Raw genomic sequence first — 26909 nt, forward strand, 5'->3', positions numbered from 1 at the left:
ATCCGCCTGCCTTGGCCTCCCAAAGTGCTGGGATTACAGGCGTGAGCCACTTCGCCTGACCAGAAATTTTTTTTGTTGTTGTTGAGATGGAATTTCACTCTCATTGCCCATGCTGGAGTGCAATGGTGCCATCTCAGCTCATCACAACCTTCGCCTCCCAGGTCGAAGCGATTCTTCTGCCTCAGCCTCCCGAGTAGCTGGGATTACAGGCTTGCGTCACCACGCCTGGCTAATTTTGTATTTTTAGTAGACATGGGGTTTCTCCATGTCGGTCAGGCTGGTCTCGAACTCCTGACCTCAGGTGATCCATCTGCCTTAGCCTCCCAAAGTGCTGGGATTACAGGTGTGAGCCACTGCACCCAGCCCAGAAATTTTTATAAAATTAAAAACAAACATTTAATGCATGCTAATTATTTTTATTTTTTAATACTTAATTTAGAGCCATTTTAGGCTCACAGCAAAATTGAGAGGAAGGTACAGAGATTTCCCATATACACACTGTACCCACACACACATGCATAGCCTCCCCATTATCAGCATCTCCCATCAGACTTGTGCATTTTTTACAATTGATGAGCCTACTCGAAGTCTACCCGATTACATTAAGGTTCATTAGGATTAGTGTTAATTATTCTTTCAGTGTTTGGTAGAATTCCCTAGTGTACTCATCAAGCTTTTCTCTAGTGCAGTCTAGGCTTTTCTTTGATGGGAAGTTTTTGATTACTGACTAAATCTGCTTACTAGTTACTTAGTGATCTGTACATATTTTCCATTTCTTTATAATGTTCGAAGTTTTTTTTGAGACAGAGTTTTACTCTTGTCGCCCAGGCTGGAGTGCAGTGGCATGATCTCGGCTCACTGTAACCTCCGTCTCAGGCTCAAGTGATTCTCCTGCCTCAGCCTCCTGAGTAGCTGGGATTACAGGCATGCACCACCACACCCGGCTAATTTTGTGTTTTTAGTAGAGACGGAGTTTTACCATGTTGGCCAGGCAGGTCTTGAACTCCTTACCTAAAGTGATCCTCCCACCTCAGCCTCCCAAAGTGCTGGGATTTCAGGTGTGAGCCACTGTGCCTGGCCTTGTTCAAAGTTTTAATAATATTTTTTATTTCCATGGCATTGGTTATATAATATAATGTCCCCTCTTGTGTCGCCCAGGCTTGAGTGCAGTGGTGTGATCTCACCTCACTGCAACCTCCCTTTCCTGGGTTCAGGCGATTCTCCTGCTTCAACGTCCCAAATAGCTGGAATTACAGGCATGCGCCACCACCACGCCCGGCTAATTCTGTGTTTTTAGTATAGATGGGTTTCACCATATTGGTCCAGCTGTCTAGAACTCCTGACCTCAGGTGATCTACCCACCTCAGCCTCCCAAAGTGCTGGAATTACAGGTGTGAGCCACCACACCCAGTCTTTTATTTCTGATTTTAGTTCATTCGAATATTTTTTATCTTAGTTAATCTAGCAAAGGGTTTGCAGTTCATTTACTTATTTTGATACAAGGTCTTGCTCTGTCATCCAGGCTGGAATGCAGTGGCACCTTCATAGTTCATTGTAACCTTGAACCTGGCAAATGATCTTCCAGCTTCAGGCTCCTGAATAGGCTTCAGGCTCCACTATACCCCGCTAATTTTTTTTTTATTTTTCATAGGAATGAGGTCTCACTATGTTGCCCAGGCTTGTCCTCTTCATTCATTAAGGTGTAACTTAAGCATCTCTTCTTGATTCTCCCCAGATTCAGTTGACTCTTGTGTGTGTATGTCTCTTAGTGTTTCTAAAAGTGGCTGTCTTCCTTACTAGGCAGCAAACTCCTCAAGAAAAGTATCTCTTTGGTTTTGAATCCCAGTTGTTAACACGGTATTTGGCTCATAGAACTGAATGAATGTTTGTTGGAAATGAGTGCCTTTTCGGTTGTAAACACTTTAAGTACCCCCTACTTTTGTAGGTAATTACTTTAGATTTTTGTATCCTCTTAGTCAGAATTATCTCATGCTGTTGTCCTGGTTCCTGAAATTGAACAGGATACAATTTTAGGACTAGGTAGCTTCAGCATTCATTCCCCTGCTTTCTCAGACCTTTGGGAGTTCTGTTCTGTGGTTTGGTCAAAGTAGACAGATGTGTTCTATGATATTCTCAGCAATCAATGAAAATATAGATACTCCTTGTTGAAAATAGCTTAAGTTGAAAATGCATTTAATACTCTGATAAACTATTAAAAAGCAGAAAAATTAAGTCCAACCATTGTTAAGTTGGGGATGTCTGTATTCTTTGTGTTTGAAGGTTTGCCCTGAGGTATTTCAAGGACACATCCCCAGTCTTTCAAAGACTATTCCTGGAGAGTTCAGATGCTAATCCAGTCCGCTATGGACGTAGGAGGATGAAGCTCCGGGACCTAATGGAAGCAGCCTACAAGTTTCTGCAGCAGGAGCAGTCTGTGTTCCGGGAGCTCTGGGACTGGAGTGTGTGTGTCCCTCTCCTCAGAAGCCATGACACCTTGGTTCGCTGGTGCGTAGCTGTTTTTTTTGCACTTCTAGTGTGGGGATGGTACAGGGCATGTGTGGAGTTGTGTGTGTCTCGAGGGAAAGGAAACCATTTAAACTTCGTTAATTTTGTTCTTGTGGCTTTTGGGGTTTTACTTTCTTTAATCATGTGTCATTGCAGAGGAAAATGAGATGATATGGAGTCTCACCTTTTTCATGTTCCATCAAGTAAATCCATTGTGCCTGATTTGTATTTTCTCTTCTTAATTGTGTTGTAATAATGGAGATTTCCTTTTCTAGTGTTCAGTTGGCTAGTGAATTTTATTCTTTATAATTAACTGTAGAAAAACTGAATTTACATACTTTCTTTTTCCCTAGGTATACAGCCAATTGTCTTGCTTTGGTCACCTGTATGAATGAAGAGCACAAGTTATCATTTCTTAAGAAGATATTTAATAGTGATGAATTGATCCATTTCAGGTTGAGGTAAGCCGGAACCTTCATGGAGGTATTGCTATAGCATTTCTTTATTTTTTATTTTTTGTTTTTTCTTGGGGCGACAGGCCAGAGGTGACTGCAGGTCTTGCGGTCGCACTTCTGAGTGATAAGGTAATTGACGAGACTCTCCTTTCTCTTAGGTTGTTAGAAGAGGCCCAGTTGCAGGATTTGGAGAAGGCCTTGGTTTTGGCCAATCCAGAAGCCTCCCTTTGGTGTAAGGAGAAGGAGCTGCAGTACTTACAGGGACACCTTGTTTCGTCTGACCTCTCCCCTAGGGTGACAGCTGTTTGTGGTGTGGTACTGCCTGGGCAGCCGCCAGCCCCTGGAGAGCTGGTATGTTGGTATCAGTAGGGGTATGTCCCCTTCCTTCCTGTCTCTTTAAATTATAGAGACAGGGTCTCACTATGTTGTCTGTGCCAGTCTGGAACCCCTGGCCTCAAGGGATCATGCCACCTCAGCCTCCCAAAGTGTTGGGATTACAGGCGTGAGCCACTGCACTCAGCCTGTCCCTGTTTAATATGACATTAGAAACTAATGGTGCCTATGTGATGCCTTTAACTTGAGCAGAGCTCATCCATATATTTTCTTGTTTGCTTACTGCAAAAACTGTGAAGTTCTGTAGCACGTTAGGATCCTATGTTGATGTAATTCAAAGGCAGAATTACTTGCTGGAGTCCTTTGGACTGCTCTGTGGCAAAGACAGGCCTAGGTCTAGAGATAACTCCCAGCAGCCTCTTCTTTCAGAACTATCTCATTGTGTGAGAGTCCAGTAGCTAGTGAACTAGCCATATGCAACAAACTTCTTTCCACGAATGGCTTGAGACCAGAGACCATACTTGAACAGGCTTATAGATCATAAATCTGGCACTATTGGGAACCAGTCTCTTTTTTCCATAGCAGTCTTCAGTCAGTTGTCACTTTGTCTGATGGTCTGGAGTGCAAGTGCAGTGGCATAACCTCGGCTCACTGCAACCTCCACCCCCCAGGTTCAAGTGATTCTTCTGCCTCAGCCTCCCGAGTAGCTGGGATTACAGGTGCCCCCCACCACGCCTGGCTAATTTTTTGTATTTTTAGTTGAGACAGAATTTCACTTTGTTGGCCAACCTGGTCTCGAATGCCTGACCTGGTGATCCACCTGCCTCAGACTGCCAAAGTGCTGAGATTACAGGTGTGAGCCACTGCGCCCAGCCCACCCACTTTTCTTCTTGGAATAAGTTCTGGGTCATTTCTTGAAGCATCAGTTGGGTTCTGGTCCGTAGTATTAAAAAAAAATAGTGTAATATACATATAGGAAAATGCACATTGTCATAAGTGTAGTCAGTGATTATTCATAAACTTCATATAAATAACACCAAACACCCAGTACTTCCAAAGCTCTTTGTGTTTTTTTCTAGTTGTGAAGACCTGTCCCCTTCCCCACTCCCTCTTTATCTTGTAACCAGTATCCCATGTATCCTGTAACCAGTATCCCAACCTAGATTATGTTTAGGGCATTAGGATTTTAACATAGGGAAGGATTCTGGTTAGAATGGCCCTGCTGTTGGTTAGCATTGGGGACCCTGGGGCCTAAGTGCAGGGTAGAGTTGCGCCTGCCTGCTAAATTTTTGAGAGGGACAGCCCTGAGGAAAGTTCAAGAGCTTTCAGCTCTGAATTTCTTTTAGTCCTCACGTGTTTTTAGGTAACCAGCTATATTTGAGAACTTACTACCCCTTAAAAGTTATAAATTATTCCCCTTTTCTCCCTATGTATATTGGATGCATTGTTATTATTTAAAAAGTATAAAAATTTTGATACAACATTTACCATGTTAACATTTTTAACTTTACACATTAGTTCACATTGTTATTTAACCAGTCTCTAGAAAAATTTTTTAGTTTTTTGAGATGGGGTCTCACTCTGTTGCCCAGGCTGGAGTGCAGTGCTGTGATTGTAGCTCACTGTAACTTCAAACTCCTAGGCTCAAGGGGTCCTCCCACCTCAGCCTCCTGAGTAGCTGGGACTACAGGTGTATGCCAGCATGCCTGGCTAATTTTTAAATTTTTTATAGCGACAGTCTCACTATGTTGTCCAGGCTAGTCTTGAACTCCTAGTCTCAAGCCATCCTCCCTCCTCAGCCTCCCAAAGTGCTGGAATTACAGGTGTAAGCCAGCCACCACATCTGACTGAGAATGTTTTTGTCTTGCAAAGCTGAAATTCTTTCTCATTAAACTTACTGGGTGCATTTTAATATTCTTTTTTACTTTTTGTTACAGAAAATGTCACACATATTCCAAAGTAGGAAGAATGGTATAGTGAATACCCGCGGACCTGATGGACGTGGGTATTCAATAATTATCAGTTACCTTTCATTTATATTTTTGCATGACTTCCTCACATTATGTTACTTAGAAGCAAATACCAGGCATCATACTATTTTATATGAAAATATTTCAGTTATATACTGAATATATATATAGATATATATGTACACACATAGATGTATATTTCTCTCTCTCTAAAGGAAACAAACTTGAAAAATAACCCTGGTACTGTTATTATACCTGAAAAAAAAAATATATAAGATATCCTCTCAGTGTCTATATTTCTCTGATTGTCTCCTAAGTGTATTGTGTGTATTTGTGATCTCAGATGGGAAATCCTAGAATATGGAGAAAGAAAGAAAAGAAAAATCCAACAGTAATAGACGAAGTTTGCACTTCCCCACCTTTGTGCATCAGCTTTTTTGGCTACTTAAACTTTGGAAGACTTTCTTACATTTGCCAACAAATTCTGCTTCCCTGCTTCCCACGGCATCCCTTACCCCCAATAAAACGGAAAGGAAAAAAAAATCAGATCCTTGCTTTATTTTTATTTTTTTTTATTTGTTTTTTTTTGAGACTGAGTTTCGCTTTTGTTGCCCAGCTGGAGTGCAGTGGCACGATCTTGGCCCTCTGCAACCTCTGCCTTCTGGGATCAAGCGATTCTCCAGCCTCAGCTTCCCGAGTAGCTGGGATTACAGGCATATGCCACCACGTCCAGCTAATGTTTTTGTATTTTTAGTAGAGACGGGGTTTCATCACGTTGGCCAGGCTGATCTCGAACTCCTGACTTCAGGTGATCCACTTGCCTTGGCTTCACAAAGTACTGGGATTATAGGCGTGAGCTACTACATCTGGCCCCTTGCTTTATTTTTAAAAATAAAAATTTGTTTATTTTTAGAGTTGGGGTCTCTTTGTGTCACCCAGGCTGGAGTGCAGTGGTGTGATCATGGCTTACTATCCTTGAACTCCTGGGATGAAATGATACTGCCACCTCAGCACTTCAGTAGCTGAGACTGGGCATGGGTCACCATGCCGAAGAGATCTTTAGATGACATACCTGTTGTTATTATAGTTTTGATACTACTAATTTGCTTACAGAGGTTTGTGTAAGGTTAGTAGAAGGCTTACTGTAGAAATTAACTTGTGTTCCTTGGGGGAAGAACTCTTCTTGACATGGCTTTTGTCTTGCCCCTTTAGGGTGGTAATAGGAGTTCTTCACGTGAACAGGAGCTGGCACTTAGGTCTTATGTGCTGGTTGAGTCTGTCTGCAAAAATCTTGAGACCCTGGCTATGGCGGTTGCTTCTCAGAATGCTGTGTTGTTGGAAGGACCAATAGGATGCGGCAAAACTTCCTTAGTTGAATATTTAGCTGCAATGACAGGTAGAACGAAGCCTCCTCAGCTTCTCAAAGTCCAGCTTGGAGATCAGACTGACAGTAAGGTAATAAGGAAATGTTAAGTTTTGGTGGCTTGTCATGCTTGTAAATATTTGCATTAAAATATTGCTTTTACTAAGGGAATATAAGAGTAGTTATTGGTCTTGCTTATAACTGTTGGAGCCAACCTACATAAACCTCAAGTGCCTACCTACTTATACCTACATATAGAAGATTAACAGTTAATCAAAGGATGTAGCATTGCCACTACAGGTATGGTTTTTCAGTAATAACTTTATCTTCTTTCTGCAGATGCTTTTGGGGATGTATCGTTGCACAGATGTTCCTGGAGAGTTTGTGTGGCAGCCTGGCACCCTGACACAGGCAGCCACAATGGGCCACTGGATCCTTCTGGAGGATATTGACTATGCCCCCTTAGACGTGGTATGTCGTCTCAGGAAATTCATTGTCCCTTAATGTATTTTCCTGTCTTGGAAAAGCATTTTGTTAATAGTGATTCTGGTTGATGATTTAAACAGAAATGTATTTGATTAGACATACTATGTTGCAGGTACTTCATGGTTACTTACCTGATCTGATTTGTGGTCCTGAATTACTTGACTGGTTTCTTTTTTGATAGAGAATCTATAAAATTTTGGTTGTGCTGTTCCTATAGTAGATGAATATGTGACCAGTTTCACAGTAGTATTTTGCTCCTCTAATTGAATATGAGATCAACTTTTTCCAAGAATAGGTCTGGTTTGGAACATCTCAGCCATGTTACGGGTACATTGAGAACTTTCAGATCCTGCTTCTTAGCTGTGGTAGCTGCAGAGCAGTGGGCTGAGGACAAGTGAAGGATGAGATGATGTAATAAGACTGTGCTTGCCTTTGTTTCATTAAGAAAAATATGCTGGATGTATTTTTTGGTTTGTAAAAAGACCACTTCTACATGTATGAAATTAGCCATTGAGACAATCCATGAGGCCTTTGTATTCTGAAAAGTGACAAAAAATATATTGCAGGATGAAATACTCTTCCTTTGGACAGATTTTTCCTGAGATTGGTTTTACTTTTCTTTTCTTTTCTTTTTTTTTTTTTTCTGAGACGGAGTCTCGCTCTGTCGCCCAGGCTGGAGTGCAGTGGTGCGATCTCCACTCACTGCAAGCTCTGCCTCCCGGATTCACGCCATTCTCCTGCCTCAGCCTCCCATGTAGCTGGGACTACAGGCACCTGCCACTGCGCCCGGCTAATTTTTGTATTTTTAGTAGAGACAGGGTTTCACCGTGTTAGCCAGGATGGTCTCGATCTCCTGACATCATGATCCACCCGTCTTGGCCTCCCAAAGTGCTGGGATTACAGGTGTGAGCCGCCGCACCCGGTGGTTTTAATTTTCTTTTTTCTTTTTCTTTTTTATGTGAGACAGAGACTTGCTCTGTCGGCCAGGCTGGAGTGCAGTAGCAAGATCTCGGCTCACTGCAACCTCCGTCTTCCGGGCTCAAACAATTCTCCTGCCTCCTCAGCCTCCCAGGTAGCTGGGATTACATGCATGTTCCTCCATGGCCAGCTAATTTTTGTATTTTTAGTAGAGACAGGGTTTCACCATGTTGGCCAGGCTGGTCATGAACTCCTGACTTCAGGTAATCCGCCCGCCTCGGCCTCCCAAACTGCTGGGATTACAGGTGTGAGCCACCGTGCCTGGCCGGTTTTAATTTTCTTTTAAGGTGAACCCGCTCAAATTAACTGTGTATGGACTTTTCCGTCTTGGATATGAGAGAACGAGAGAGAGAGAGAGAGAGAGAGTGTGTGGGTGTGTGTGTGTGTGTGTGTGTGTGTGTGTGTGTGTGTGTGTTTAGGGAGAGATGAAGGGGAAGGAATAGCTGAAAATAAGTGTGTATGTTATATCAGTGTTTTAGAGTATAATGAGGTAAAGATGTTCTGGGTATATTGGCCCAGATAGGGCCTCACAGTTTGATCACTGTGTTCTGGTGTCTTAATGTTCACTTTTACAGGGCTGGAAACTCAGTTTTAAGAAACCCAGAGCCAAGGCTAACTCCTGCCAATGAGACTTAAAAATAAAACTGAGGTGTAAACTACAGGGCAGTTGAAAAATATTTGTTGAGTTTTTTTCCTTTTTAGAGCCCTTCGTCTTGGGCATTTTTTTTCAGATACCAGGTTATCTGGGAAGTCATTAGGTTTACTTATTTTAATTTTTTATTATTACTTTTAATTATCATTATTCTTTTTGAGACAGAGTCTTGCTCTTCTTGCCCAGCCTGGAGTGCAGTGGTGCGATCTTGGCTCACTGCAGCCTCTGCCTCTTGGTTTCAAGCAATCCTCCCGCCTCAACCTCCCCAGTAGCTGGAATTACAATATGTGCCACCATGCCCGGTATTTCTTTTAGTAGAGACGAGGTTTTACCATGTTGTCCCGGCTGGTCTCAAAATTCCTGACCCCAAGTGATCTGCCTGCCTTGGCCTCTTAAAGTGCTAGGATTACAGGCGTGAGCCACCATGCTCGGCCAATTTTTATTTTTGTCTTTTGAGACAGAGTCTCCCTCTGTCACCCAGGTTGGAATGCAGTGGTGTGACCTTGGCTCATTGCAACCTCTGTGTCCTGGGTTCAAGTGATTCTCGTGCCTCAGCCTCCCAAGTAGCTGGGTTTACAGGCACACACCATCACGCCTGGCTAATTTTTGTATTTTTTTGTAGCGATGGGGTTTCACCATGTTGGCCAGGCTGGTTTCCATCTCCTGACCTCAAGTGATCTGCTGCCTCTGCCTCTCAGAGTGCTGGGATTACAGGCATGAGCCACTGCGTCAGGCTGTCAGTAGGTTTATGGATGTCTGTGCACATTGTGCAGATTTTTCAGATGCTCTGTTTTGTTTTTTCCAGAACTTCTCAGCTCATAGATGACCCATTATCATTTTATTTATTTATTTATTTATTTTTTGAGACGGAGTCTCGCTCTGTCGCCCAGGCTGGAGTGCAGTGGCGCGATCTCAGCTCACTGCAAGCTCCGCCTCCCGGGTTCGCGCCATTCTCCTGCCTCAGCCTCCCGAGTAGCTGGGACCACAGGCGCCCGCCACCTCGCCCGGCTAGTTTTTGTATTTTTTTTAGTAGAGACGGGGTTTCACCGGGTTAGCCAGGATGGTCTCGATCTCCTGACCTCGTGATCCGCCCGTCTCGGCCTCCCAAAGTGCTGGGATTACAGGCGTGAGCCACCGCGCCCGGCCGACCCATTATCATTTTAAAGTAGCTTTTACAGACCTCATTCAGGATAATTTTCTTTAGATTCAAGTTTTGGAGTATGTTGGAGTTGCTCTTATATTATTTTGGGCTTCTCTTTCAGCTCCTAGCCATGTATAAAATAATGATGCTTAAAAAAATTATGTCTGATATTTTAGAACCCTCTTCTTTGCCTCTCTACTCTTCTCACTTTTTTTTTCTTTTCTTTTGAAACTTCTATAAACTCACAACTCCTGGATCCATATGTCTAGTCTACACTTTGTTTTTTTTTTGTTGTCGTTATTTAGTTTTTATTTCATAACCATAAACCTAACTCTGCTATCCAATGAGATGTAGAGGGGAATAAGAAAATATGGAACCCAGAGAACTGCGGTGAGAGCACAAAAATTATAGCCTACTGCAAGCAAATGGAGTGGAGGGTGCTCTTGTAGGCTATAGAAGGAATGGTTAAGAGAAGACACAATTTTTTTTTTTTTGAGATGGAATCTCGTTGGAGTGCAGTGGCACGATCTCAGCTCACCACAGCCTCTGCCTCCCGGGCTCAGGCTTCAGCCTCCCAAGTAGCTGGGACTACAGGTGTGTGCTGCCACACCCAGTTAATTTTTGTATTTTTAGTAGAGATGGGGTTTCACCTGTTGGCCAGGCTGGTCTTGAGTGCTTTACCCCAGGTGATCTGCCCACCTCAGCCTCCCAAAGTGCTGGGATTACAGGCTGAGCCACTGTGCCCGGCTAGTCCACATTCTTAAAAAAAATCTCTACTTGCATGTCCATTGCCAGCACAAGTTCAAGATGTCCAAATTGGACTTTTTTTTTTTTTTTTTTTTTTTTTAAGAATTGCCTTTTCTTAAGCACAAAGAAAGGAAACCAGAAACAAAACGTATTATGGCAAAAAAAAGAAAAATAAATTGTTAGGGTCAAAACCCACTTTGCTGGCTGAGTGCGGTGGCTCACGCCTGTAATCCCAGCACTTTGGAAGGCTGAGGTGGGCGGATCACTTGAGGTCAGGAGTTTGAGACCAGCCTGGTCAACATGGTGAAACCTTGTCTCTACCAAAAAAAGAAAAAAAATACAAATATTCACCAGACATGGTGGCACATGCTTGTAATCCCAGCTACTTGGGAGGCTGAGGTGGGAGGATTGCTTGAACCCGAGAGTCAGAGGTTGCAGCGAGCTGAGATCACACCACTGCACTTCAGCCTGGGCCACAGAGTGAGACTCCATCTCAAGACAAACAAAAACCCCACCACTTTGTAGTGGGCAAAAGAAAACGAAGGGAACACCTTTTCTTCCACAAGTTACCACTCTAAACCCTAGACACCTCTTCCTCCTCTCTCGTTCAGTTGGTCTCCGTATCGTTTATTGCCTTTTCCTTACCTCTTTATTTGTTCTTATCCCATTGTCTTTGTACTGGCTTATTTTAACTACCTATTTGTCTTGCCTTTGTTATCTGAATAGTGTCTTTTTTGACCGTTTTTCCTCCAGGCTAGCTCCTTTCCAAATTGCTACGCAGTTGATTTTCTAAAATAAGAAATGAAATTATTTCTTTTCTTTTCAGCCTAAAAGCCTCTCGATAACACTTATGCAAAAGTTCAAAGCCCTTAGCTCAGCCCAGGAAGCCTTTTATTATTTATCTGTAAGACTTACATCTTTCTGCTGCTTCTTATGCACATTCTACCCTAAACAAAACAGAATTCTTGTGCCATGACTTTTAGGCTTATCAGTTTTTAAAAAATGCACGTGCATACTTCTGCCTGCAGTGTACGTACCATTTCTCTTTCACCAAACCTGGTTAATTTCTGCTCATTCTTCTTTAAAGATTCAGCAAATGTCACTACCTCTGGGAAGACTTCACTGCCCTGCTTCTAAATCATTCTGTTCTGATTCAGAACCCCCTCTTATCTTTATATATGACTTTGTATACTCCTGGGGTACACTGATTGTGCTGTGTGGGAATTTGCATGCCTTCCCTCTCCCATCAGCCTCTAGGCTCTAAAGCCTTGGTCCTGTGTGTATTCTTATGTCTTCTTGTGTCTTGCTTGGCTGTGATCCACAGGAGGCACTCCAGAATGTCGAGTGTATAAATTGTGCTGGAGTGTAGGTGAGTCAGACGTTCCCGCTTGCATATTGACTCCAGTTTGGGCTATGAGAGCTGAAGTTTCCTCTAAGGGTCTGTCTGTCATTTTGAGAGAGGGTTGTTTTGTTTTGATTACTTCTGTCTTAATAGCTTTACTTTATCAGTGCGGTTATCTGATTTAGGTTTCTGTGCTGATCCCTCTCTTGGAGAATGGAGATCTCTTGATTCCTGGCCAAGGGGACTGTCTGAAAGTGGCACCTGGATTTCAGTTTTTTGCAACCAGGAGGTATGTACTAGTAACCTTTCTGTTTTCACTCTGGAGCCACTTACTCATAAGTCTGCATGCTGAGCCAGAAGTCTGAGCCAGAAGTCCTGTAATAGAGTTCTTTGGGTCTACTTCGAGCAAGGTTAGTTGGAAGTGGTAACAGGTCTAACCTTCTCATTCCTGATTATTTTTAATGAAGATAATTTGTAAACTAAGAGGTTCCCCCTCGCCACTTAAAAATAAGTAACCATTTAAAAACACTTCACCTTATCTCATGTTTTAAAAAATAATCAGAGGTGAGGTTATTGTCAGATAGCCCAGGTTTTGAGTCCTGACACTGGTACGTAGTACCTATGTATACCTTGTCTGGTTATGATGGGGTTAATAATGCCATCTTCAAATGGTGACTGTAAAGAATAAGTGAAATGACTCCTACTAAAGACCTGTCACATTAAATGCCCAGTTAATGGCTAGCCATGATGGTGATAATGATAGGTAGATTTCAGGCAATTGAAAAATTAATTGGCTATAAGCATGAACAAAGGCAAGAAAACCGAGCATGCTTAGTATATATTCCTGCCTACATTTTAAAATTACCTTAAGGCAGTAGTTTATTTCTTACTGCTAGTCTCTACCTGCACAGCTTCTTCAATGTCTTTAAATGCCCATGAGTGAAACTAACATCATTCTATAGTTAATTGATTATATTAGTGTTTACCTCAGTTAAACATTCACTTCTATATGGAGTGTGGAGCTAACCCGATATTACTCAAGGAATACTTTCCTAGACCCAATTACTCTTTTTTTTTCTTGAAATGGGATCTCACTGTGTTGCCCAAGCTGTTCTTGAACTTCAGTGCTCAGGTAGTCTTCCCAGCACAGCCTCACAAGTAGCTGAAACTACAGGCACATGCCTCTGTGCCCAGCTAACCCTGTTACTTTTTTTTTTTTTTTGAGATGGAGTCTTGTTCTGTCGCCCAGGCTGGAGTGCAGTGGTGTGATCTTGGCTCATTGCAACCTCTGCCTCCTGGGTTCAAGCAATTCTACCTCAGCCTCCCAAGTAGTTGGGATTACAGGCACCTGCCACCACACCCGGCTCATTTTTGTATTTTTAGTAGAAATGGGGTTTCACCATGTTGACCATGCTGGTCTCGATCTCCTGACTTCATGATCTGCTGCCTTGGCCTCCCAAAGTGCTGGGATTACAGGCGTGAGCCACCGTGCCCGGCCCAATCCTGTTACCTTTGTTTTAAACATTTATTTCATTTTTAGAGACAGTGTTTTGCTTTGTACCCAGGCTGGAATGCAGTGGCTTAATCATATCTTACTGTAACCACAAACTCCTGGGCTCAAGTGATCCTCCTGCCTCAGCTCTTGAGTAGCTAGGACTACAGGTGTGCACCACCATGCCTGGCTAAAAACTTTTTTTTTTTTTTTTTTAGAGATGGGATCTTGCTGCATTTCCCAGGCTGGTGTTGAACTCCTGGACTCAAGCAGTCCTTCCACTGTGGCCTTCTAAGTGTTTTTTTTTTTTTTTTTTTAATTTTTTATTTTATTTTTTTTTTGAGACGGAGTCTCACGCTGTTGCCCAGGCTGGAGTGCAGTGGCGCGATCTCGGCTCACTGCAAGCTCCGCCTCCCGGGTTCCCGCCATTCTCCTGCCTCAGCCTCCTGAGTAGCTGGGACTACAGGCGCCCGCCACCGCGCCCGGCTAATTTTTTGTATTTTTAGTAGAGACGGGGTTTCACTGTGGTCTCGATCTCCTGACCTTGTGATCCGCCCGCCTCGGCCTCCCAAAGTGCTGGGATTACAGGCTTGAGCCACCGCGCCCGGCCCTAAGTGTTGTTATGACAGGCATGAGCCACTGTACCTGGCACTGTTAGTTTTGATAGACCTTGATTTTTAATTTTATTTAATTAATTTTTTTTGAGACCGAGTCTCATTCTGTCGCCCAGGCTGTAGTGTAGTGGCATGATTTGGCTCACTGCAACCTCTGCCTCCCGGATTCAAGTGATTCTTGTGCCTTAGTCTCCCAGGTAGCTGGGACTACAGGCGCACGCCACGATGCCTAATTGTTGTGTTTCTAGTAGAGGTGGGGTTTTTGCCGTGTCCCCCAGGCTGGTCTCAAACTTCTGGCCTCAAGCAATCCATCTGCCTCAGCCTCTGAAAGTGCTGGAATTACAGGTGTGAGCCACCACGCCCATCTTATTTTATGGTTTTGGTTTTTTTTTTTTTTTTTTTTTTTTTAAGACATGATGCCTTAATTTGTTGTCCAGGCTGGTCTCGAACTCCTGGGCTCAAGCGATCTTCTTGCTTTGACCTCCCAAAGTTCTGGAACTGCTGACATGAGCCACTGAGCTTGGCTGACCTTAATTTTATTTATAGAGACAGTGAAGTTCTTCCTTTGTAGATTCAAACACTTCCCAGAAAGACCTGGGACATCGTGGAAAGATGTTAGACAAACTTTTGATCTGATAAACTTGAATTCAATTTTCAGTTCTGCCATTTTCAGTTACAGCTGAGTGTATAAGGGCCATTCTTTCCTTCTCTTCCATTTATGTCAGAAGAAAAGAATGGCATCTTCCTCTCAGGACAGTTGTGAGAACTAAGTGGCTTATGCATAAGCATGTACCTCCCCAGAGTGTATGTTTAATGTATATTCCTTCTCTACTTTTTTCTCTTCTGGAAATTTTTAATGGTTTTAAGTACTGTAGCTTCTGGTAACAAGTAGTGAACTTAATGTTAATGCTATGAGCCTTAGATTATGCTTTCTCTTTTCTGAAGGTATTTATGTCTTAAGGAAGAGGAACCTGTCATTGAAATAAAAACATTTACCTTGTAGAATTATTTGCAGTGATTTGAAAATACTTGATTAAAGCACTATGACTGCTTCTTAGGAGAAGAGCCAAACATGGGTTAACTATCAGCCTTTCATTTGTCATCTGCCGTGTAAGCCTAACAGTGTAGTATCTGGAAACAGAAGGGATTATGAATTTTTTTCCTATGTGAGACAGTGTACGGCAAGTAATATGCAGAGGTACAATTCAGGATTAAAATTTGGAATTTTGTGTGACTGTGTTTTTTATTTTGAAACATAGACTCTTGAGCTGTGGAGGAAATTGGTATCGACCGCTAAACAGTCATGCTACTTTGCTAGACAAATATTGGACCAAAATTCACCTGGATAACCTGGATAAGCGAGAACTGAATGAGGTATGTGGGTCTTACAAAGTATCAATGCTGGCCGGGCACGGTGGCTCCCTCCTGTAATCCCAGCACTTTGGGAGGCCGAGGCGGGCAGATCACAAGGTCAGGAGATAGAGATCATCCTGGCTAACACAGTGAAACCCCCTCTGTACTAAAAATACAAAAAATTAGCCGAGTGTGGTGGCGGGCACCTGTAGTCCCAGCTATTGGGGAGGCTGAGGCAGGAGAATGGCGTGAACCCAGGAGGCAGAGCTTGCAGTGAGCCGAGATAGCGCCACTACATGCCAGCCTGGGCTACAGAGTGAGACTCCATCTCAACAAAAAAAAAAATCAATGCTTTTCTTTTTTACATGAAAAGTTCCAAACTTGCATGAAACAGGAAATAGTATAATAAACCGCCTTAGAAGATGTCAGTGGTTTTCTTTTTTACATGAAAAGTTCCAAACTTGCATGAAATAGGAAATAGTGTAATAAACCACCAGAATACTCATCAACCTAAATTTTACAGTCTGTGTGCTAGTATTTTACTGTATTTGCTTCATCTATTATGTTTTCTGTGCTAATATATTTGAAAGCAAACTCCCAGCATACATCTCTAAAAATTTAATGGCATTTTTATATATAACCAAAATAACATTATTATACACAATAAAATGAACAGTAATTCCTCAGTATCATTGAATTCTTAGATTATATTCAGATTTTCCTAGTTGTCTCCACAGGATCATTTTACTAAGTTGATTTGAGGTCATATCTTTCACACTTAACTTAATGGACATTTTGATCTAGGAATTAATGAGAATTGAGGTAAATCACTTTATAGGTTTTCTACATTGATTCCGTTTCTAGTATTGTAGTTATCCTAGATCAGTAAGAAGTATGCTACACTTGACTGTGCTCATGCCCTACTTCCCTTGTATGTCTCACTTGGAAGATTTCCCTTCCTCAATGCTTTATCTAGGAGAGTGGCAGACAAAGCATTGTCAGTGGTCATGCAGACATGGAAGAGATGCTTTTCCCTTTCTTGATGTAGGTATATAGGTAAATATGTGTTACCAAACACACTTCTTTTTTTTTTTTTTTGAGTACTGAGTTTCGCTCTTGTTGCCAAGGCTGGAGTGCAGTGGCGTGACCTTGGCTCACTGCAACCTCCGCCTCCTGGGTTCAGGCAATTCTCATGCCTCAGCCTCCCAAGTAGCTGGGATTACAGGTGCCCACCACACCCTTGGCTATTTTCTTTTGTATTTTTAGTAGAGACGGGGTTTCACCATGCTGGCCAGGCTGGTCTCAAACACCTGACCTCAGGTGACCTGCCTGCCTCAGCCTCCTAAAGTGTTGGCATTATAGGTGTGAGCCACTGTGCCTGGCCACAAACTTCAAATATTTTCCTACCTTTTCTTTTTTCTTTTCTTTTTTTTTTTTTTTTTTTGAGACAGTCTTTCTCTGTCTGCCAGAACAGTGCTCTGTGGCATGATCTTGGCTTGCTGCAACCTCCACCTCCCAGATTCAAGTGATTCTCCTGCCTCAGCCTCCCAAGTAGCTGGGGCTACAGGCATGTGCCGCTACTGGGGGAACCGCCCCCAATATTTCAACATAGGTTCTTTCTATTTTCCATAAGGGTCGGCCAACTCAGCAATAAAGAGAAAGAGTACAAAGAGAGGAATTTTACAGCTTGGGCGCCAGGGGTGGCATCATATATCTGTAGGACCGTGATGCCCACCTGAGCCTTAAACCAGCAAGTTTTTTATTAAGGGTTTCAAAAGGGTAGGGGGTGTAAGAACAGGGAGTAGGTACAAAGATCACATGCATCAAAGGGTAAAAAGCAGAACTACTAATAAGGGTCCAACAAAGATCACAAGGCAAAGGGCAAAAGCAGAACTACTGATAAGGGTCTATGTTCAGCAGTGCATGTGTTGTCTTGATAAACATCTTAACAGAAAACAGGGTTCAAGAGCAGAGAACCAGTCCGACCACAAATTTACCAGGGAGGAGTTTTTTCCCCACCCTAGTAAGCCTGAGGATACTGCAGGAGACCAGGGTATATCTCAACCCTTATCTCAACTACATAGGACAGACACTCCCAGAGCTGTTTATAGACCTCCCCCAAGGAATGCATTCCTTTCCCAGGGTATTAATATTAATATTCCTTTCTAGAAAATAATTTAGTGATATCTTCCCTACTTGCACGTCCATTTATAGGCTCTCTGCAAGGAGAAAAATATGGCTCTTTTTGCCCGACCCCACAGGCAGTCACACCTTATGGTTGTCTATCCTTGTTCCCTAAAAATCGCTGTTATTCTGTTCTTTTTCAAGGTGCACTGATTTCATATTGTTCAAACACACATTTTATAATCAATTTGTAAAGTTAACACAATTATGACAGTGGTCCTGAGGTGATGTACATCCTCAGCTTACGAAGATAACAGGATTAACAGATTAAAGATAGGCATAAGAAATTATAAAAGTATTATTTGGGAACTGATAAATGTCCATGAAATCTTCACAATTTATGTTCCTCTGCCGTGGCTCCAGCCAGTCCCTCCGTTCAGGGTCCCTGACTTCCCGCAACATGCTGCCACGCCCAGCTAATTTTTGTATTTTTAGTAGAGACAGGGTTTCACCATGTTGATCGGGATGGTCTTGATCTCTTGACCTCGTGATCCACTGACCTCGGCCTCCTAAAGTGCTGGGATTACAGGCATGAGCCCCCACACCCAGCTTAACTGATTTTATATCTTACTATTTTTTTGAGAGAAGGTCTTACTCTATCACCCAGGCTAGAGTGCAGTGATGCACTGCAGTGGTGCTGAGCTCACTGCAGCCTCAACCTCTCAGGCTTAGGTGATCTTCCCACCTCAGCCTGCCAAGTAGCTGGGACTGACTACAGGTGTGTGCCACCCCACCCAGCAAATTTTTTGTAGAGACGGGTTTTCACCATGTTGCCCAGGCTTATCTCAACTCTTGGACTCAGGCAATCTGCCCACATCAGCCTCCTGAAGTGCTGGGATTACAGGTGTGATCCACTGTACCCTGCTCCTTTTACATGCTTTTCATTGAGAAATTACGTAATGAACCTTACCAGAGCTGTGTTTGAAATTAAATAGTAATTTAAGAATTCTTTAATGAATAAATTCCTTGGAGTTGGTTGCATATATTTTGGTTACTTGGAAAACCTTTTAACATGACTTCTACTCCTGAAACTGTGTTATGGATGGTGAGATTGCCAGATAACTGAGTTCTGGGTAGGAAGAAAATCATGATGTTTGAGTGAGGTAGATGGATGGGAGCGGGAGTGGGTAAGGGGAAGTTCTTATTTTTGGTAAAGTTGACACATTTCTTTCATTCATTCATTCATTCATTCATTCATTCATTCATTTGAGATGGAATCTCGCTCTGTTACACAGGCTGGAGTGCAGTGGCGCGATCTTGGCTCACTGCAAGCTCTGCCTCCCGGGTTCACGCCATTCTCCTGCTTCAGCCTCCTAAGTAGCTGGGTGCCTGCCACCATGCCCGGCTAATTTTTTGTGTTTTTTTGTATTTTCAGTAGAGACGGGGTTTCACCATGTTAGCCAGGATGGTCTAGATCTCCTGACCTCGTGATCTGTCTGCCTTGGCCTCCCAAAGTGCTGGGATTACAGGCGTGAGCTACCGTGCCCGGCCTATTTTTATTTTTTAGTCATTTACTTTTTCTGAGACAGGGTCTTACTCTGTCACCTAGGCATGATCACTGCTCACTGTAGCTTTGACCTCCCAGTTTCAGATGATCCTCCCTACTCAGCCTCCTGAGTACCTGGGACTACAGGCACACGCTACCATGCCCAGCTAACGTTTGTATTTTTTGTAGAGACGAGGTTTCACCATGTTGCCCAGGTTGATCTCAAACTCCTGAATTCAAGCAATTCTTCTGCCTTGGCTTCTCAAAGTGTTGGGATTACAGGTGTGAGCTACCATCCCCAGTGAACAAATTTCATAGAGAAATCCATTTTTTGGCTGACTAGTTTCGGCAGTAGTTTGTGTGCTTTTAAAAATTACCATGCTGGCTGCTAAATTTTCTTTTTTTTTTTTTTTTCCCTCTGACAGGTTCTTCAGAGCAGATATCCTAGTCTATTGGCAGTGGTTGATCACCTGCTTGACATTTATATCCAACTTACTGGAGAGAAACATCACTCTTGGAGTGATCGTTCTGTTGGATGTGAACAGGCACCTGAAGAAGTTTCAGAAGCCAGAAGAGAAAACAAAAGACCAACCCTTGAGGGAAGAGAATTATCTTTAAGGTACTGGACTAAACAATTTTTTCTTTTCTTTCTTTTTTTTTTTTTTTTTTTTTTTATTGTGAGACTAGAGTCCCGCTCTGTCACCCAGGCTAGAGTGCAGTGGCGCAGTCTCGGCTCGCTCCAACCTCTGCCTCCTAGGTTCAAAGTTCTTACCAGCTAGAAGGAAATGGTCAGATTTTGAAATTATAGGTTGCTTCATGGTGTCAGATCCCTTTTTCAGATTTATAATTAACGACTGGGAAGGCTTGATTAGGGTAATGTTTTTAACTTTAAAAAATAACTTTTAAAGACAAACTTGTGAATGGCTCCTAACATAATTCTTTCACCAAATGCCCTTTTCTGACACTTGGAGTCTTAAATAAGTCTTGGATTTTGCTATCTATGACTTCTGTGCCGTTCTCTCTTCTCAGTGGTTGACTTTCCCTTTGAGAAGTGAGAATTAGAAATGGGCATCTCCTCAGGCTGGGCGTGGTGGCTTATGCCTGTAATCCCAACACTTTGGGAGGCCGAGGCGGGCAGATCACGAGATCAGGAGTTCAAGACCATCCTGGCCAACATGGTGAAACCCCGTCTCTACTAAAAAAAAAAAAAAACACAAAAATTAGCTGGGAGCGGTGGCAGACGCCTGTAATCCCAGCTACTCGGGAGGCTGAGGCAGAGAATTGCTCGAACCTGGGCAGAGGTTGCGGTGAGCCGAGATTGCATCACTGCACTCCAGCCTGGGCAACAGAGTAAGACTGTCTCAAAAAAAAAAAAAAAAAATCTCCGCATTCTGATCTGATTTGGTTGCTCCCCTCCTTTCCTGCTACCTTGTCTGGCATGGAAGGCAGAGTAATGATTTGATAGGTCACTTCCTGGATTGGGTGACGATTGGGAACTCTTTGTTTTGCTTTTAAATTTTACACACAAATACAAAGAGGGGAAGGATTGGGATCCTTTAATTACTGGTTGCTCAAATACCTTTTATCTAAGCATTGTCAGAAGAAAGAAGAGAGTTGTCAGGTAAGCCCAGACTTAAGTAGGTCAATAAATTCTGATGCCTCTGATGTCTTTGGCCTGTGGTCTTTTCGTTTTTTCTTTTCTTTTTTTTTTAAAGGGATCTGCTGAATTGGTGTAATAGGATTGCCCATAGCTTTGACAGTTCATCTTTATCAGCATCATTAAATATTTTTCAAGAGGTAAGATACAGTTTTCCAGTCTTTTTTCTTTTGATTCTGTAAGGCTGTTGACTTCCATTGTTATTTTCTGTCTTTTGATTGCCATCAGACTTCTCTCTTTTTTCCAAGTATGAGTTTTTTTTTTTTTTTTTTTTTTTAATTTTTATTTTTTTGAGACGAAGTCTCGCTCTTGTCCCCCAGGCTGGAGTGCAATGGCACGATCTCGGCTCACTACAACCTCTGCCTCCTGAGTTCCAGCGATTCTCCTGCCTCAGCCTCCCAAATAGCTGGGATTATAGGCACCTGCCACCACGCCTGGCTGATTTTTGTATTTTTAGTAGAGATGGGGTTTCACCATGTTGGCCAGGCTGGTGTTGAGCTCCTGACCTCAGGTGATCCACCGGCCTCGGCCTCCCAAAGTGCTGGGATTACAGGTGTGAGCCACTGTGCCTGGCCTGGTTTGTTATTCTTAGCTAGTTAAAACTCAACTAAAGTGGCATTAAAGCTAATTGAATGTAATACATGTTTTATGGTTTTTGAAACAAATTATTATTAATTTCAAAAGAAGTATAGTTTGATATAGAGTAAAACAGATAGTGAAATTAAAGTAAAATGAAAGAAACTCCCAGGTAATAATAAAGCAATATTTGTTCCTATATGTAATTCTTAGTCTGTCTGATAAATTTGTATCTGTCCAATCCCTCTACTTTTTTCTCAGTGGGGCTGCTTGATGTTGCTTGACTGAACCTCTTTTTAAGACACCATAAATCCAGGATGGGTTTCTAATGAGGGTGGTGGACTCTTCTGACTAATGCATCTGGGGTCCATTGTTAGTATCTCTGATGGGAGCATGTATGTGCACAGGACTTAACCATTCTAGTGGATATTATTACAGAAGACCAAATCATAGTGGTAAGGTGGAATAAGAACAAAAGGAGTTGGATGTTCTTTTAGAAGTAACTCTTTTAAACTATAGTATATACGGTAACCAGAATAATTGTTCTCTTCTACTCTAAAATATATTTCTACTGAATTTGAGACCAGCCTTTTCAAATCAGTAGTGTATATTCTTTTGAGAACTGGCAAATTGTTTTTGTCCAGCTCTTTTCCCTGCTTATTCCATCCAGACCAAATACCTTTATCAAATATCAGCTCTACTATAATTTATGTTACAGTTAATTTAACAACTCCACCTATATTTTCACATTAGACCTAAGTTGTGATTTCGCTAAGGACATTGAGAACTTTTTTTTTCCTCCAAAATATTTACAATCAAATTTGTTCAGAGGGAGATTGCTTTTGGGGACTACTGTTAGCCCTCCGTTTCTGTGAGCTCTGCATCTGCGGAGTCAACCAAACTTGGATCTAAAATATTCCATTCCTGTCCCTAAGGTGGACAGTAAAAAGTAAATAAATAAATAAATAAATACATAAATAAAATATTTCAGTAAAGAAATGATTGTATTGAACGTGTACAGACTTTTTTCCTTGGGATTATTCCCTGGACAATACAGTGTAATAACTATATAGCATTTGCATTGTATTAGATATTGAAAATAATCTAGAGATTTAAATAAAATAAAGAGGGTGTGAATAGGTTAAATGCAGATTCTATGCCTTTAAAATTTTTTTTTTTTTTTTTTTTGCTTATTTTTCTACATACTGACACGGGCCCTATGCCTTTTTTTTGTTTGTTTTTTGAGACGGAGTCTCGCTCTGTCGCCCAGGCTGGAGTGCAGTGGCGACATCTGGGCTCACTGCAAGCTCCGCCTCCCGGGTTCCTGCCATTCTCCTACCTCAGCCTTCCCAGTAGCTGGGACTACAGGTGCCCACCACCACGCCTGGCTGATTTTTTTTTGTATTTTTAGTAGAGATGGGGTTTCACCGTGTTAGCCAGGATGATGTCAATCTCCTGACCTCGTGATCTGCCCACCTCAACCTCCTAAAGTGCTGGGATTACAGGCGTGAGCCGCCGCGCCCGGTTACCCTATACCATTTTATATAAGCGATTTGAGCATCTTCAGATTTTGGTTTCTGTGAGAGGTCCTGGAACCAATCCCCCAGGAATACGTAGGGACAACTGTATTATAATAGTAAATCCTATATTTTTAATATTGATGTTCATAACTTTAGATTTCTGGGTATAAGTTTTCCTGCTTTTTACTAAATGTTAGGGTTGCCATTATTTGAGTCTTTTGGCATCTTGTAAACTGACTTCACTTAAAATTACGGCTTTAAAATATATTTTAATTTTGAAAGGACTAGATTCTTCTTGTTAAAAAACAATAGAAAAGATGATGGAAGAAACTTAACTACTAACTCTACCTCTGAGACAAAAGCCATTTGCAGTATTTGGGGCCTATTTTCTCTTTTTTATCAGTTGAGGCAATGCTGTATATTAAGTGTTGTATTCTGAGTATTTCAGCTGTCAGAACAAAAATATAAAATACTTTTAAAAAGGAAGAAAAGAAAATAGATCAGATTGTAACTGCTCAATGGGTTCACCTTGCCCGCTGCCTAGACAGAGAAAATTTATCATGACGGGAATTGCGATAGAGTAATTCACGCAGCACCCACTATATGGGAGACCAGTTTTATTATTACTCAAAGCAGTCTTCAAGAGAGCTTGATGAATGCTAGGCTAGCCATATAGGAAATGGAGTTGTTACTCAAATCAATCTCCCTGATAACTCAGAAGCTAGGGTTTTTATGGATAATTTGCTGGGCAGGATACTAGGGAATGGGTGCTGTGATTGGTTGGGGATGAACTCATAGGGATGTGGAAAGTGGTCTTGTATACTGAGTCTGCTTCTGGGAGGGGTGACTGAGTCAGGTGGGGTTAGTTGCCAGAATGCAAAAATCTGAAAATCACCTCAAAAGGCCAATTTTAGTTTTTGTGATAGTGGTGTTATCTATAGGAGCAGTTGGGGAAGCCACAAATCTTGTGACCTCTGGCCATATGACTCCTGAGCAGTAAGGGATTATAGAAACTATACCTACATTTTAACAGAATTAAGGTCCCTCCCATAATCCTAATCCTAATCTTGTGGTCTTTCATTGCGAGTATTTGGTCCCTGAGCAAAGAGGGGGTTAGTTTTAGGGAGGGACTATTATCATCCTTGCTTCCAAGTTAAACTATAAACTAAATTCCTACCATGGTTAGCTTGTCCTATGCCTAGGAATGAGTGAAGATGGCCAGCCTGTGAGGCTTAGAAGTAAGATGGAGTCAGCCATGTTAGATTGCTGTAGTAATCTTTGCAAAGATAGTTTCAATTCCACACTCGTGGTGTCCTTTACCTTATTTTATCTCTCATATTTTCTGTAAATAGAAAATACAGAAAATGCTTGATGAATTCAAGTTTAACATTTTTGGGGTACAATCCATTTTTGGTGGTATTTTATGTTTCATTACGTCGGAAGACATAACTGGTTGGCTCACTGGTAGTTGCTAAGATTGAGTACTAGGTTAAGACAATGACCATGAGGTGTTGCACACCTAATGTTTCTCTTACGGTTAGAAAGCAGTCTTTTGATGTTACCTCAGCACTATATGAGTCAGTTCTCCTTGAAACACATACCCAGTGGTCAACACTAATTGCTCTTCTTTGCCCGAAGCTAGGATTTGCAAAGTGGGGTGTTTTGTTGGGTGCTTTTTTTTATTTTGCAAGTATTTCAGTAGTTAATTATTTATATTTGTTCATGTCCTATCTTGCCGTTATGGTCAGGTCCTGAGTCCTGGGTTGGTTCCTTATTTGCACTGCCTTCATTTTTAGAGAAATATTCCTGCTGGATTTTGTGCTTCTCCCTCTCGTGGCCAGGAAAATGATGCTCTGTGATTAACGTATTATTTTAAAAATCAGTCAGCATTTACCATGGTTATTTTGATAGGCTCTAGACTGTTTCACAGCAATGCTTTCTGAGCATACGAGCAAACTGAAAATGGCGGAAGTTATTGGAAGCAAATTGAACATTTCTAGAAAAAAGGTATGTGTGCTGTTTTTTTACTTTCCTGTTGAAAGGAGGCTAGGATTTTTTGCTTGCTTGCTTGCTGGTCTCTAGTCCTTAGTTGGAACAGCTTTTGCAGTGGTGCCTCTTTTGTAAAAGTTGGTGCTTTTATTGCAGCCTCTTGTGGGCATACAACTCCCAAATGACGTGAGTGCAATGGCACGACCTTGGCTCACCACAACCTCCACCTCCTGGGTTCAAGCGATTCTCCTGCCTCAGCCTCCCAAGTAGCTGGGATTACAGGCATGCGCCACCACACCCAGCTAATTTTGTATTTTTAGTAGAGATGGGGTTTCTCCATGATGGTCAGGCTGGTCTGGAACTCGTGACCTCAGGTGATCCAACCAGCCTCTGCCTCCCGAAGTGCTGGGATTACAGGCGTGAGCCACTGTGCCCGGCCATGTTCCACATTCTTAAAGGGAGCTTCCTCATGTCTTGTATCTTCTTCAGTGTTTTAGTGAGCATTTATTTTATTTTGTAGGTAATAGACTCAGGACTGTAACTATGTTTTAGTAATACCTTTGTCTATAACTTAATGCACAGAGTTTTTCCATCTTTTTTATTATTTTCCCTTATTAGAAAAGTTGGCAAGAGACTGAGTGTGGTGGCTCACACCTGTAATCCCAGGACTTTGGGAGGCGGAGGTGGGTGGATCACCTGAGGTTGGGAGTTTGAGACCAGCCTGGCCAACATTGTGAAACCTGTATCTACTAAAAAAATACAATGAATTATCTGGGTGTGGAGGCACATGCCTGTATTCCCAGCTACTCGGGAGGGAGAATCGCTTGAACCCTGAAGGCAGAGGTTGCAGTGAGCCAAGATTGTGCCACTGCACTCCAACCTGGGCAACAGATCCAGACTCCTTCTCCAATGAAAACCAACCAACCAACCAAACAAAAAATGTTGAAGAGTAGTACCAGTGAATACCTGGATACTCACTACTTAGTTTCATTGTTGACATTGTTAATATTTTCCCATTCTTGTTTTATGTCATACGTATTTTGGGAGGAGGGATCCTTTCAGCAGTGGCATTGGTGTCTGGAAAAAATGTCTGGGCTCATCTTGAAGCAGATGTCTGACATTCTCGTATGAATGGTGACTCTAAAAGATCTTATGTCAGGAATTTTACAATAGTAGAGATTTTTATAAGGCTTCTGAAATAGTTGGGATGGTTTTGACTGGAGGTCATAAAACGTCCTACTGAAAGGGACTTAAATGATACATATATTAATCGTAAGGAAGAATAATGAAAACACCATGAATATTCATTCCACCAATATTCATCATCTTTTGTTGTAGAAGGGCTCACTTTTCCAAGAGCACTTTGCTTCTTTTACTCCTGCCCCAAACCTGAACAAACTCTGTGTTCTTTGGAGAAGAGAAGAATGGCTATTGGGTAGACATCCAGGAGTATCTGCCACAGCTCTTTTTGCTTTAGCTATAGTCAGATGTACCATGATTTCCTACATTATGTTAGAAATTTAAAGCAGAGGAGCGCATAGCTAGAGAAAGATTTGTCTGATTTTTTTTTCTTACCTTTTAGGTGTAGACTTACTGTTCACTTTATCGGATGTATCAGTGTGTTCACTCCATGTATAGGTAGGGCTTATCTGAAAAGTACCATTTTAGGGAATGATAAATGTTTTGAAAACACAGTATTAGAAGTTTGGAAAATGAAAAAAGAAATTTCTTTATGAAAAGCCAACTCAACTGTCTGGGAAGTAGAGAATGATTCTTTGTAGACTGCTAATTTGAGGGCCAAAATAAGCCTTTGGATGAGGAAATACTCAAAAAGCGTGTGGATTTTTACTCAGGTACAATCTTATCTCCCACAGGCTGAATTCTTTTGTCAACTTTATAAACCAGAAATTGTGATCAATGAGCTAGATTTGCAAGTAGGTCGAGTGCGGCTTCTACGGAAACAAAGTGAGGCTGTTCACATGCAGAGGTAAGTAGGGCTCTAAACTAAGCTGCCAACTGTGAGGTTTCCAGAAACTTGATAGAAGGTCTGGCTCAGCCTCTTCTCT

At 42.0% G+C, this 26909-nt stretch overlaps 1 protein-coding gene across 2 annotated transcripts in view; it reads left to right on the forward strand.

Annotated features, from left to right (window-relative positions):
* Positions 1-26909, forward strand: part of MDN1 (midasin AAA ATPase 1) — a 184752-nt gene that overhangs the window by 23996 nt on the left and 133847 nt on the right. For both annotated transcript variants that reach the window (XM_015136925.3, XM_015136926.3), the window contains exons 3-13: positions 2281-2505; positions 2859-2966; positions 3119-3311; positions 6476-6718; positions 6966-7097; positions 12158-12261; positions 15338-15452; positions 19527-19720; positions 20817-20898; positions 24766-24861; positions 26718-26830. In XM_015136925.3, coding sequence (XP_014992411.3) covers positions 2281-2505; positions 2859-2966; positions 3119-3311; positions 6476-6718; positions 6966-7097; positions 12158-12261; positions 15338-15452; positions 19527-19720; positions 20817-20898; positions 24766-24861; positions 26718-26830 — 1605 coding nt within the window. The remainder of the gene's footprint in view (positions 1-2280; positions 2506-2858; positions 2967-3118; positions 3312-6475; positions 6719-6965; positions 7098-12157; positions 12262-15337; positions 15453-19526; positions 19721-20816; positions 20899-24765; positions 24862-26717; positions 26831-26909) is intronic.

This window comes from Macaca mulatta, chromosome 4 (genome assembly GCF_049350105.2).
Source record: "Macaca mulatta isolate MMU2019108-1 chromosome 4, T2T-MMU8v2.0, whole genome shotgun sequence".
NCBI classification, from domain to species: Eukaryota; Metazoa; Chordata; class Mammalia; order Primates; family Cercopithecidae; genus Macaca; species Macaca mulatta.